Source organism: Octodon degus, unplaced genomic scaffold, assembly GCF_000260255.1.
Source record: "Octodon degus isolate 3935 unplaced genomic scaffold, OctDeg1.0 scaffold00068, whole genome shotgun sequence".
NCBI lineage: Eukaryota > Metazoa > Chordata > Mammalia > Rodentia > Octodontidae > Octodon > Octodon degus.
The window spans coordinates 2,973,954-2,987,365 of NW_004524644.1; the positions used below are offsets into that span (position 1 = coordinate 2,973,954).

General features: G+C 42.7%; 1 protein-coding gene across 2 annotated transcripts in view; it reads right to left on the reverse strand.

Annotated features, from left to right (window-relative positions):
- LOC111817737 (tigger transposable element-derived protein 1-like) overlaps window positions 1-13,412 on the reverse strand; it is a 57,961-nt gene that overhangs the window by 33,594 nt on the left and 10,955 nt on the right. Inside the window, exon 2 of one of the 2 annotated variants that reach the window (XM_023719519.1) lies at window positions 1,808-1,888. The exons of the other annotated variant lie outside the window; for it this stretch is intronic. Within the exon in view, the coding sequence (XP_023575287.1) occupies window positions 1,808-1,888 (81 nt within the window). The remainder of the gene's footprint in view (window positions 1-1,807; window positions 1,889-13,412) is intronic. 2 annotated transcript variants of the gene reach the window in all.

The following is a 13,412-nucleotide window of genomic DNA, read 5'->3' on the forward strand; positions in this document are numbered from 1 at the left end:
AAAAAAAAAAAAAAAAAGAATATAAGCCATTCTCTAAAATTAAGCCCCAGTTAACATCATTAACTAGATGAGTGCAGTGAGCATGTCCACTGTAAAACATGGTGGATGTACTGAATTACAGTGAGTCCCCAACTTATGAACATTCAAAGTATGAATTTTCACAGATATAAACACACCTTGCATACAGAGATGCAGACATATCATGGAAGAGGCGCACGTGTCTGCTGCATGCCGTCGTGCTTGTGCTGCTGTGTGTTTGCTGTGTGCTTGGTGCAGTAGGGCCCAGTAGCACAGCGCTCAGGCAGGGCCCAGGATGTCCGGAAGCAGGCGAAAGCGGTGGTGGTGTGGAGTGGACTGCCGAGAAGGACAAGGCGTTACGGTGTACATTTGTGTCAGAGGTGTATAAGGCTCACTTGGTTGGACTTGCGAATGAATCCGACTTAAGAACGTTCTCCCAGACTGGAACTGGTTCTTATGTTGGAGACTTACCATATAAAATTGTAATATTAATATACAGTTAAACATGAATAAATATTATTGACATTAATATTTTAAGTAAATGAAAATAGTTAAGGTAAATAATAATAAAAATTACAATTAAGTGCTTGTGAATACCCACGTGGGCACTTCTGGGTGGGAGGCAAATGCCTGTGTAAGCAGACGACCTCAAGACTTATTGTCAAATGACCAATCAGAACAGACACAACACACTAGAGACGTGTGCACTTGACCATGCATGCATGTGCCGGTGTCTAACATGAGCCTTCATAATTCAGTACATCGTGTGTTGTAATGATATGCTACCAATGCTGAGAACAAGCAGGAAATAATTCATCTTAATAAATTGGTATAAAAATAAATTGAGAGTCTGTCTTAGGCCTACATGACTTACAACGAAAGCCATGGCTGGCTTAAGGACACATTAATCTTTAAACCAAAGACCAGAGCTGAGGCCAGCAAAGAGTCTGTGAAATTCTGGTGCCTCACAGCAAGATAACATGGCAGCTGAGGACTTTGACTCATGCAAATTCCTTCAAGCTCAGTAGTCACAGTTAGCAGACAATTGGGCTACTCGTAACCTCGATCTGTTCCTGTGTGCTTTTCCAAAAATGCATTGTTCAATTCTTGAACCTGACCACATTAGCAGTTCGCCCCCACCACTTCCTGCAGCCCACCAGCATACCACTCAATCAAGCTGTACATCTAATAAAAGCCAAGGACACCACGCTTTACAGTCCTAGTCCCTCCTTGGGCTCTGTCCATCCTGGTGCCCCTTGTAACTAACATATATCTTTTGTCTGTGTTTTATTCTGTTGTCATATCTCTGAGCAGATCGGTGGTCCTAGGCCAAAGTCCAGATATACCAACAGACTACATGGACAAGCAGTGTTCATTTAAGGAGAGCTCTACTGCTGGACATGAGAGATTAAGACAAATGGTTCTACAGGCGATGGAGTAACCAGAAATTCAGGGATTTGAATCCAGGAAAGGATTCAGGTTTTGGAGAGTTATAATCATGTTCCAAAACAAGATGATATGACTATATTTGAAGAAATGTAGATGTTTATACATGAATGTAGATTTTTACATGAACAAGAGAATAAATGTAGACTGTTATACATAAATAAATATAGAATGTCATACACTGAAAAAGTAAGATATACTCTGAAAATAAGTTTTATTGCATCTTTTGACCCAAATCTTATTTTCAGGGAAATACCATATGTATTGTCTTTATAATGAAGAGGTTTTCTCTTTTAGGATTCACTTAGTATAGGAGCATGTGCAACCAGCCAAAAGGGCTTACCATTCTCAGTCATGTTCAGAATAGCCTGCTGTCTCTGCCATGTGTTACAAGGAACTCCCTGTACACTGCCCTCCACGGCACCTGAAGATATATTAGTAATGGACACCATGTTAGCGCTTGGTCACTATAACAAACACCTGAAACAATCAGCTTAGTAAGAGGAGAGGCTTTATTGTGGCTCATAGTTTTGGAGGTGTTGGTGCATAATAGGTTGGACTTACTGCTTTTAGGCTTGTAGCAAGGCAGTACTTTGTGGGGAAGGGACATATAGCAGAGCAAAACTACCCACTTTATGGTCAGGGAGCAAAAAGAGAGAAAGAGGAAGGGGTTGGGTCCCATAACCCCCTTTGGGACCACCCTTGGTGACCTGAAGACTGTCCCCAGTGCCCTACTCCTTGACATTTCCACCACCTCCCAAAAGCAGCACTCCAGGAAAAATGGGCCCTTGGAAGGCACTAAAGTTTCACTGTCTAGCAGATGCCTAGTGTCAAGCTCAGCCTCCTGCTATCCAATGTGAATGGTACCGAGCAGAGGAAGTGCTGAGGCCTTGCTGTAGGAGGATGCAGCTCTACCTTCCACTAGGCTGAGCGTCCCTGCTCACTTATGCATGTCTTGTTGTAGAACAAGAATAGCTTTTCCTCATTCTTCCTAGGTTCATAGCTAAAGCCCTGAAAACTAAGAACAGTTTAGGAAGGGAAAAACACTCATATTTATTTAATATAACTTATGTGACAGACACACTTTCATAGAAATGAAGAAAATCTTAGACCTGTTTTTCATGGTAGGGATGTTAAAGACTAGGCAGTCATATGATGACAGGGCAAAGAGTATGACATAATGGTGATGAAAGGCGGAATCAGCAAAGCCTGTTTGTATCCTTCTACATGACAGAGTTCAGAGACAAGGATACTACTCCTCTCCTCAGGTACATGGAGGGCATCTGTTCTATGACTTGCCTCCAAGGAGAACAAAAAAGACAGTAGAGAAACCTTCCTGCTTCTTCAGGTTTCTCAAATCCCTTCAGCTTAAGTGATTCCACCTGCCAACATGCCAAACCTTGAAGCAGGCTGTCCTGATCCACTGCTAGTGTTTGTTTTGTTTTCTCAGTCCCTACAGGTCAGCTGTGTCCCCACTATTTTGCCCCCTCTGTCCCCCTGAAGCCTGTGTTTTACCTTTGAACACTCTATGCTCCTGCTACGTGATAACCTTGGATGAGACACCAAAGGGCATAGAAAGGTCACTTGACTAGGAGCACAGGAACAAAATAGGCCTGAATATAAACCCTGACCTCACCCTTACTAACCACACAGTCTTAGAGAGCATACCTCACTTACCCCACATGTCTGAGTCTCAGTTTACTCAACAGAAAGGTAAGGTTTATTAGAAAGTCTATGCCACCAGATTGGTCTAAGGATTAAACAGGATGCACCAGGTATCACTGGATGCCCAAACGCTGGCCTCTGGTACCACTGTTATGTTAGTAAGAGGCTGAGGAGCACCAAGGATGGCTGGCATCTCAGAAGGAATATGAATTCTACAGAAGCAGGACTTGAGGCCAGAAAACCTGAGCTGGGAACCTCGCCCTCTTTGTGAAGTTAGCCAGTCACGGCACTCTTTCAGCTTCAGTCTCCACAAGTTGTAAAACTGTGACAAAAATGAAAAATACTGCTGCTACTATTATTAGTGGGCTTCAAGGGCTTTTGGGAAAACTAAATACAATAATGCAAGTAAAAGTGTTTCCAAAACTACAAACAGGCATATCAATATCAATAAGTATAGATTTCACACAATTTTCAACATTCCTAAGATTGGCCCTGACAAGTTGAAAATAAATGGATTCTCTAGGATTAGAAATTCAAGCACATGAGAATCAATTTGTATGCCTACCTGAACTAAAACATCCAACTCAATAAAGCACAGGCCTCTGGATGATCCCCAGATCCAGAACAGATCCACAAGTTTTCTCAATGTGTTAGGAACACAATTAACCAGATGGTTTTATTGGATTCAGCAACTGTCTACTGTTTACCTGGCATAAAATCGTACATTGCCTGTCTTAGTTATACTCTTATCATTGAAACACAACACCAAGCCCTCTTGCCCTCAAGGATTAAGTCTGGGTCCAGTGGACTCATCCTTTACTTTTCTACTATAAATTTTTACTTTGGCATTAGAGTGGCCAGCTGTGCATCTCAGTACCTTTCCCTGAAGGATACAAGAAGCAATCCGTTTGCCTACTTGGTATGACAAATGCCAAGGAGTGTGCAGGTATGTAAAAGTGTCAAAACAAAATTTGGACCCACTTTTATGCTCCATCAAACAGGTTTTTCATGTTTACCCAAGCACCAGAGAGGGTCCAACAGACCCACACCATGCCAGGGCTTGTTAAAAAAATGATTTTTTTTTTCCAATAGAAGTAGCCTAACTCAGTACAATGGCACATGAAAAATCAGATCTACAAATTTTGGAGGAGGTTAAAATGAATCATCAGATTGCTCATGCATGGATGATGAAGATGACATTATAGTGAAACCCATGCTTTCATAACAGAAGAGTGGTGTGGGTTGATGACGACGGTGATGACCTTGATGCTGGCCCTGTGAGCCACCTTTCCTGTGACAGTGAAATGGAGCAAGAATGAACTGGCACAGACACAGGCAATGCAGACCCCCTTGATTCAGATGACAAAGAAAACAGCAAGTGAGTACGTATTTGACTAAATTTTGCAAATGGTCACACAACCAAGTGAAACGATCTAATGTTACAACTAGGTCCAAAAGGATAGTGTTTTTTGTTTTTTTTTTATTTTAGGGAAGGGTCTACAGGGTGCTCAGGGTCTCACTACTAGATCAGACAGGTAGTGATCCACCTGTTTACAGCTTCCCAACAGCTAGGATTACAGGCGCAGGCCACCAGGTCCAGTCTCAATTGCCTTCTCAACATGCCCCGGGGGTGGGGCTGGCACAGCAGACCAGGCGGGGATCAAACTCCTGGCCCCTGCGCCCCTTGCAAGTGCTTTAATCTGCTGAGCTCTTTGGTTGGCCCTCAGTGAAGCTCTTAGCACAAGTGAAACGTGTTATACAGAATGCCAGCCCTGCCACTCAGTGTTAGAAACTGTAGCAGATGAAATGCTACAAGATGCTATGAAATACAGAAAGGCTGAAATGCACATAAGATTTTTTTTTTTTTTTTTTTTTGCAGAACCAGGGATTGAACTTAGACCCTTGTACTTGCCAAGGAAGCACTTATTCTACTGAGCCATCTCCCAGGTCCCAATGTTCTGTATGCACCAATAGCTAAATAAATGTATTTATTATGATACCTCATTAGCTGAACTAAAAGCGTTCATAGGCCTGCTGTACTTAACAGATTTCTCATGGTGATCACAGGAATGTAAAACTTATGAAACAAGCAATGGATCAAAATGTGGCATAAAAATGTATGCCCCTGTAGATGCAAAGACTTATTCTTCCAATTTAGACATTTACCCTGGAGCTCAGCCATCAGATCCTTATTCCTGTAGTAATAAACCAAATGATGTGAACAGACTTGTTGCTCCCATCTCCCAAACTAATCAGAATGTGACATTCAGCAGTTGGCTTGCCACTTTCCAATTGATGGTACTTTTTCTTTTTTTCTTTTCTTTTTTTTTTTTTTTTCTTTCTTTTCAGAACCGGGGATTGAACTCAGGCCCTTGTGCTTGCCAGGCAAGCACTTATTCTACTGAGCCATCTCCCCGGCCCCCGGATGGTACATTTTCTAACTGAACACAAGCTGACCAGTGCAGGAACTGTACACTGGAACAAAGCAGAAATTCCAAATGAAAACTTTCAATTTCAAAACAAAGAACTGCATAGCAAAGAAAAGCCAACTGGTGCTGCTGACTTCAACATTTCACCATGACAAAAATATTAACAATAACCCTCAACAACATGGAAGCCGGAGATGGAAATTCTCAACAACAAAACTAAATGTGGAGTACATGCTGTTGATGTTATGCAGCAACTATGATGTCACTTGAAATACAGAGCATTGGCCAGTGGTTATCATTATCCTAAACATGTGATGTAGTTTGATAGTGTACACAGAAAATAAAAAGTGCAAAATATCACAGAGAAATTTTCTTTAAGAATTGGGACTGGCACTCATAAGAGATCATTTACAGCAGAGAAAAAATATTTCTGCCCAGGGAACTATGTAAAAAAATTCTGGAGCACATTGGTGAGCTGACAGGTGAACAGGCAGGCACAGTATCACAAAGATCTACTATGACAACAGGAAAGCCAAAAAGATGTCATCTGTGCCCTGCAAGAAAGGACAGGAACAGAAAATATATTATCAGTGTAAGCAATACTTGTGTATGGAACATAATGGTTGTTATGTGTGAAGACTGCGTTGGGTGTGACAGAGGAAAGCGCATTTCTGTGGTACACTTTCATTTGGGTTTACGCTGTAGTTCATTTAGATTTTTATTTTTGTGTTATCGTTTAGGCTTTGTGAACAGCTGATGTGAAAATGACTAATCACCCATTACATGCTTGACAATGTATTTTACTGACATCTTATTTCCCTGATAAGCGCGTGTTGTACAGTATGGAAGCTCTCAATGAAACAGGAAGAGAAAGGAGGTGAGAGGACTACCACGCAGGAGAGAAAAGCTAAGCACGAGTGTCATCAGTGTAAGCACAGCACACGCAGGAACCCGCCGCTGTCATATACGAAGACTGCCCTGGCTGTGCCGGTTGAGGCTGAGCTTATTTTTGTGGTAGAGTTCTACTAGTACTCTCATTGCAGTTCACAGAAGAGTTTATTTATGATGCCTTTTAGGTTCTCTACAAAAGTACACAGCCGATGTGAAGATGTTGATGTCTATTCACAATGTACAATACACATTAAGAATTTAATGTCATTGATATTTTATGTTCCTGTTTACTACACATTATTATAGTAAGAACCTCCTGAGAAAACAGCAAGACCACTGAGATGTTAAGTATGTCCTAAAAAGGTCAGGAAAACAAAGGATATGCCGTCAGTGTAAGCAATTCGTGTATGTGGAACATGTCATTGTCATGTGTGCAGACTGCCTTACATGTGATAATTGAAGTAATTTTTTTGTTTTTATAGAGTACCACTAGTATTTTCATTGTAATTCATATTAGAATTTATTTCTGATGTTCTTTTTTAGACTTTGTACACCAAAAGCTAGTCGGTGGAAAATTTCGATTTTTTATAAACATTCAATAAACATTTAAATCTCAATACTTCATTTTTCCTGTTAATTACTCATTGTTTAATATAATAAAACTCATGCAATTAAAATTTAAAATTCATCAATAAAAATGTTCTGAAGAATAAAAGTGGATCTGATAAGGCCATGTTTATGCACCTTGGTCATAAAATCAGTCTTATGCCCCAAAGGTTACAGGAGAAAAAGTTTACTTTGGCTCACAGTTTGTAGAGGCTTCAGTCCATAGCTGGCTGGCTCACAGAAGAATGGCACGGCAGAGGGGCATCACAGAGGAGGAGCAGCTCTGGCACGGCCCACAGGAAGCAGAAGGGGGCCAGCTGCAGTCTCATCCTCAGTGAGCTCCCTCTTCCAACCAGGCTCCTACCAGCGAGCTGGCTCCAGGCCCCTAGAACCCAATCACCCTCCAAAGGTTCCTGCATGAGGCTTTCAGGGAACATCCAGAGAGAGGCAGCAAGTCTCCAGAGGCAGTCCAACATGCCAGTTACTGACTTTCGTAAAAGATGACCACTATCGCAGGGGAAAACAAAAAGGGGTAGAAAATATCATGATAATGTTTCTCCTTTTAAGGAGCCTTCATTCTTGGCTCTTGAGATTTTCTTACTGTTTAACTTATTTTCTGTATTGTATTTTGGGTGATACTTTTGTGGCATTTTATTGTTTTCGGACATTTCTGACCTCTGCCGACTTTCCTAACCTATGTGGGATTTTCCATTGCTACCAGAAGTAAAGACTTCTAAGCTGAAGGCAGGGAGAAGCCATGCCCACAAGGGAGCATTGGGTGAGCTGGGTGGCACTGGTGAGCAAAATATTACCAACCACTTATAATCAGGCCCAGGATGAGGTATACCAAAGTGGAAGTTCTTTCTGGGGCCTGAGCTGTAACTATAGGCCTCGTCCTCCTCCTCCACCCTCAGCTATCTTCAGAGACACTGCTGATGCAAACAGCACCATATTCACATTAAACAGAGATGGCTTAGGACAGCTTAAAGTGCTGGTCTTCTAGGCGCTGACCTAAGAATGATCAAAACTGACCCAGTGGAAAGAAGTTCTAGTAGCAGAATTCCAGGCTTTCCTCAAGAGAGATTAAGGAACATGGCTGCACTGACAAAGGTTCTACAGTCTGAGGTACAGGATCTCAGGATAAATCCTGAGGGCATTTCACTGACCTTCTCAAACCAAAAAGCTACAACTCTTGTTGCATAGGTTCTGCTTTACCTTGGTCTTAACCATCCAGTAGAAAAGTATGAAGATGAAATATAGGAAGTAAAGCCATGTTGTTATGTTGAGCTGTGGGGGACTCATGTCAATAATTTCTGACATTGCCAATTAAACAGAAGACCCAATGCTATTATGGGCTTCTGTACTCTTTTAGAATATTTTGCTGTGTTTACACACCTATAATATTCAACAACGGAACTTAAAAAAAAATTGGGGTATAACTATGAATGTCCATTTTGTATCTGTGTATTCAAAGTGGTTGGGATAGATATATAGTTGCATTCTCTTAATGAATAGAATGATTTTTTCTAATGGTGTTTGTAAGTAGGATCACAAGTCTGCATCTTGTACAGCAATTAACCACTAAGAAGAATATATGCAGTGTATTATTTGTTGAAACTGTACTTTCGATTTGATTTGAAACTGTCTCATTGCTATATGTTTATCAATAAAACTTTGAAAAGAAAAATAAATAAATAAATAAATAAAAAGAGAGAGATTAAGGAGAACTGGCAGAAGATCATTTCTAGAGCAATATGTTGCATAACAGTGCAAAATCTTTAAATCCCTTCCTACTCCCTTGGCCTTGGCCTCCCCAGAAGGAAACTGAGGCAAAAGGTATCCTCAGACAGAGGAGTGAGCCAGGAGAGACCAAAGAAAATTTGTGGAGTGTGAGGAGTGCTGCACTTCTGAAATTTTTTGCCTGTTTGCAGAGGTCATGGGACTAACTCAAAGGAAGAGAGGCAACTCGGCATTCAGAACGTTCTGTGTCCTCCAAGTGGCTGCAAGGAGGAAAGGAGTAGCCTGCTGGAGCAAAGGCCTGGGTAAACAGGCGGCTGAGATAAGGAGAGCCCGTTCTGAGAGCTGAAGCCCTGCCCTGCCTAACTGCACTGCCCCCCAAGTTAGGAAACCGACTAAGAACATGACAGGAAAATTCTAAGTTACTCATCTAAGTAACTCAGAAAATGAAATCCTACAAAAATTAAAAATTAAACCTATAAGATCAAAAACTCCACTAACATGAAAACCACATTCCACTGGCAAAATGGCCATGTGAACTTAGTTCAGTCTCTGGTCGGCACGCAATCACAAGGACCACCAGCAGCATCATGAAAGACCCGAGGCACGTTAATGAACACAAGGCAAATGAGGCAAACTGGGAAATGGGTGACCGTGTACATTTGTGTGTGTGTGTGTGTGTGTGTGTGTGTGTGTGTGTGTGTGTGTGTGTGATGCATGCATACATGCACGTATGTATGCATGTGTGTGTGCACATGCACATGTGTGTGGTGATAGGGAACAGGCCCCGCAAGGGCTCTCTACTGAGCCAAACCCTTGTCTTTAAATGGTTTTTTTGTTTTTGTTTTTGTTTTTTTCTTTTTGGTGGAACCAGGGATTGAACTCAGACCCTTGCACTTGCTAGACAAGTGTTTACTCTACTGAGCCATCTCCCCGGCCCCTAAATGGGTATTTTTTTAACTGACCAAAAATACCCTAAATGGGTATTTTTAACTGACCAAAAAAGAAAACCAACACTGAATGCAAGTCTTCCAGGTCACACGATGTCTGGCTGACATCACCCTCTGTTGGTCTGGGCACACAGAGAAAGAGCAAGGTGGACCAGTGGCCTGTGTAGTACTTTATAAGGGAGCAGAAACATCTCTGAAATAAATTAGAGACGTGCCACGCCCACCTCCTGACATGCTGGAGAAATGTGCCTCCACCCTGCTAGGCCAGATCTGCTCTCACGTAAAGTAAACGCTAGGGGGCGAGGGATATAGCTCAGCAGCAGAAGCACCTGCCTGCCTGACAAGTGGAAGGTCCTGAGTTCAATCCCCGGTACTGAAAAAAAAAAAAAAAAAAGTAAATACGGAACAGCTATTTGAAGAATATTCTTTCAAGGAGGTGGTGAGCTATTAGCCTGCTTGGAGCACCAAGCTTCATTTGGAATGCCTCTTTAAAGCCACAGAAGAATGCCTGCTGCTCAAAAGGGTGAAAAATGTTTCTCTTCTCTATCCTGTAATTGGGCCCAGTGCCCTTGGGTGCCAGGGTTAGGAGCAGAGTGGAGCGGAGCAGGAAGAAAACAAGAAAGCAGCAGGTCTGCGCGTCCACTTCCCAAGCGCGTCAATCACACTTTCTGGCCAGGGCAGGATGGAGCGAGTATTGCTTTTTGAGCACCTACTAGCTGCCACAGATTCTGCTTGTTTCATTCTATACACTGTCTTAATTCTTATGACAACTTCTGGAGGTGGTTACTGCTACAGGACTTCCGAGGGATATACCTTATGCCCAGGGCCACCCCGGCCTGAGTGCTCGGCTGACAGCTCTGGCACAGCGGCCTCCACAGCACTGGGTCGCACCTCTTGGGCCAGCCAAAGTTTCACCTGGCAGGACCAAGGCCTCCCCTTGCTTCTATGGACAGCAAAGTGGCCCTGGCATCTCTGGGCACTTCCAGACTTGGCTCAAACAGAGCATGTGAGATCTGGTTCCCCAGCAGCCTCCAAAAGGACCAGAGAAACAACACAGAAGTGCCTCCTGTGGGCTGTCCCCTTCCCACCAGAGCCCACTCCAACAATTCCCTCTCCCTCCTTCCACCCAAGCACTGCTCTGAGCCTGCCTGCTCCTACCTGCCAACCTCATATGGCTGGGCCAGCACCCTGCTTCTGCCAGTCATCTGTATCCACAGGAGCTGCTTCCCACGACACCCACCTCACTGTCACTGTTCCAGGGTTGCATGGTCCCAACTAAGCCATGGCCTACTTCCTAAAGATCCCAGACTTTTATTATGCTCATATTAGTCCTTTTATTTCATTACTCTTAATCATGCAGTAAGTGTCTACAAGCCCACCATCTGAAACAAAGATAGAACCTTGGCATACCCTTCATGAACTACACAATAACCACATCCAGTTCCCTGCCCAAGGTTACCAGCATCTGAAATTCCTTTATTTTTTAAGAATATGTGGCTTTGTTGTACCAGCTAGCATTTCTATGAAGTAAAATTTTATATTGCTTTAAATCTAAAAAAAAAAATTATATTCCATATTGTATAAATTGGTTTTTTCAGTTAGCGTTTACTATTTTGTTGCTGGGATTTATCTGCACTATTGCAAATCAGTGTAGTTCATTTACTTTTACTGTCATCTAATAGCTGTGCAGATATAACAATTTACCCATCCACTTTCCTGCTGTTTGGCATTTCCACTGTTTCTAGTTTTGGCATCTGAACAGTGCAACTGTGAGTGTTCTTGTACACCTCTCCAGTGTTACAGCTACAAGGCTTCCTCTTGGGTCACTCCTTAGGAGTGGAAGTGCTGGGTCATATGTACATAAATGCTCAGCTTTCAGAGGTAATGCCAAACTGTTTTTCAAATCACTTGCACAAATCTATGCCTTTTCTATCACACTGAGACAATTCTCCGTTTTTATAACCCAGTTTTTATAGTCCCTCTTGTTCTGGCAACTGCCAAAACTGAGAATTGCTGGTTGACAACTAAATTTGTTATGCCTCCTCTGGGTATTTGCATTTTTCAGAGGACATTTGGAGAGGCAGTACTTTAATGCAAATCACTCAAGCTAACTGTTTAGGCACCTCTATCTCTATGTGCTACCACATCACGTTCACTCACTCAATGCTTCGTTGGGATACTGAGTTTGGAAGCTGTGGTAGGCCTAAAGAAACAGGTGGGAGCTACAGGCCCTGTCTTCAAACATCACAAAGCCTGAAGTCTGAGAAAGACCAGAAACCTGTCGCGTTATCTCTAGTCCTATTTTTTTCTCATTGCCTCCAAATGAATCAGTCACTCAGGCTAATACAGGGGGCACTGGAAATCCTCAGGAAGGTGGGCAAGTACACACCAACCCCACAGACACAGAGCTTCCAGAAGTTTCAGCCACGTCATCTGCCGTCACAACTGCTGGGCAACTGTAAAATTCCTGGTGAGTCTGGCCCCTTGCGACAAGGACACTGGTTCATGGTGAGTCATAGCACTAATAACCCCCTTCGAAGAGGCTGGTAAACTGTCCCTCTACCCAGCTTCACTCACACAAAGATCTGTTAGGATGGATGAAGCATCATTTGCACTTTTGTCCCCCTCGCCCTGTTCTTTCTTCACTATTGCTGGGCTCCTTTGAGTTGACGCTCTTCATGTGGCATCAAGACAGACCATGACTAGCCTGGGCCTCTGGAGAGTTTAACACTATAAAAAGAGTATTTTTCTAGTTTGCCCAATAAAATACCTTGAAAGATTTCTGCAGGTCCAGCTCCCACCACATGGTCTTTCACAGACTAATCACCACCTAGTGCAGTGTGGCAAACCTACGGCACACGTGCCACAGCAGATCGTTCACATCACTGAAAGATCGAAAAGGTTCACCATCACTGGCCTAGGGAGATAAAATATTCTGATTGACTGAACCTAGATCACAAACCTATCACTGGAAGAAAAAAAAAATCACATGTCTGGGAATGCTTCAGAATGTTGAGAAGGGAACATGTGCCTCAAAAGGAGGCTAGACAGACGTAGAATGTGCGTCATCAAAAGGCTGAAGAGCTTTCCTTGATTGCTTTAGTAATTCTCCTTCTCTTTCACTAATAGGAATGTGAGAACAAGGCATAAATATGCAAGGGGTAAACAAAAGACACAGTAAATGCTTAAAGTTTTTTCTAAAAAAACTTACACAGTAACACATTGTTTGAATAATGGCAATGTGTCCTATACTGTAATAACTTTTAAAATTTAACTATCCACCATATTTTTTAACCACACTTCCCTGATCAACCACTTATAGCAATATTTGTCAAATAAAAGCAATGTGTCCTCATTCACCTTATTGACCAGATGTAGCATGGTGTGGCTTCTGGCTCTTCCCCGGAGTAAAAAATGACCATGAAAGCTAAACATTTGAATCAATTCAGAACATCAAGGCAACCATGACAGCAAAACTGAAGACAGTCATGAAAGAGCACTACCAGAACTGCTTCAGAAAGTGCCAAGAGGGGCTGGAGAGATGGCTCAGTGGTCTGGGGCACCTACTTGGAACAAGCTTGGCAAGGCATCAGGGACCGCGGTTCAATCCCCCAGCACCACATGCCAGCCAGCCCCGCCCCCTGGTGGGCTGAGCTGGCCACACACACAC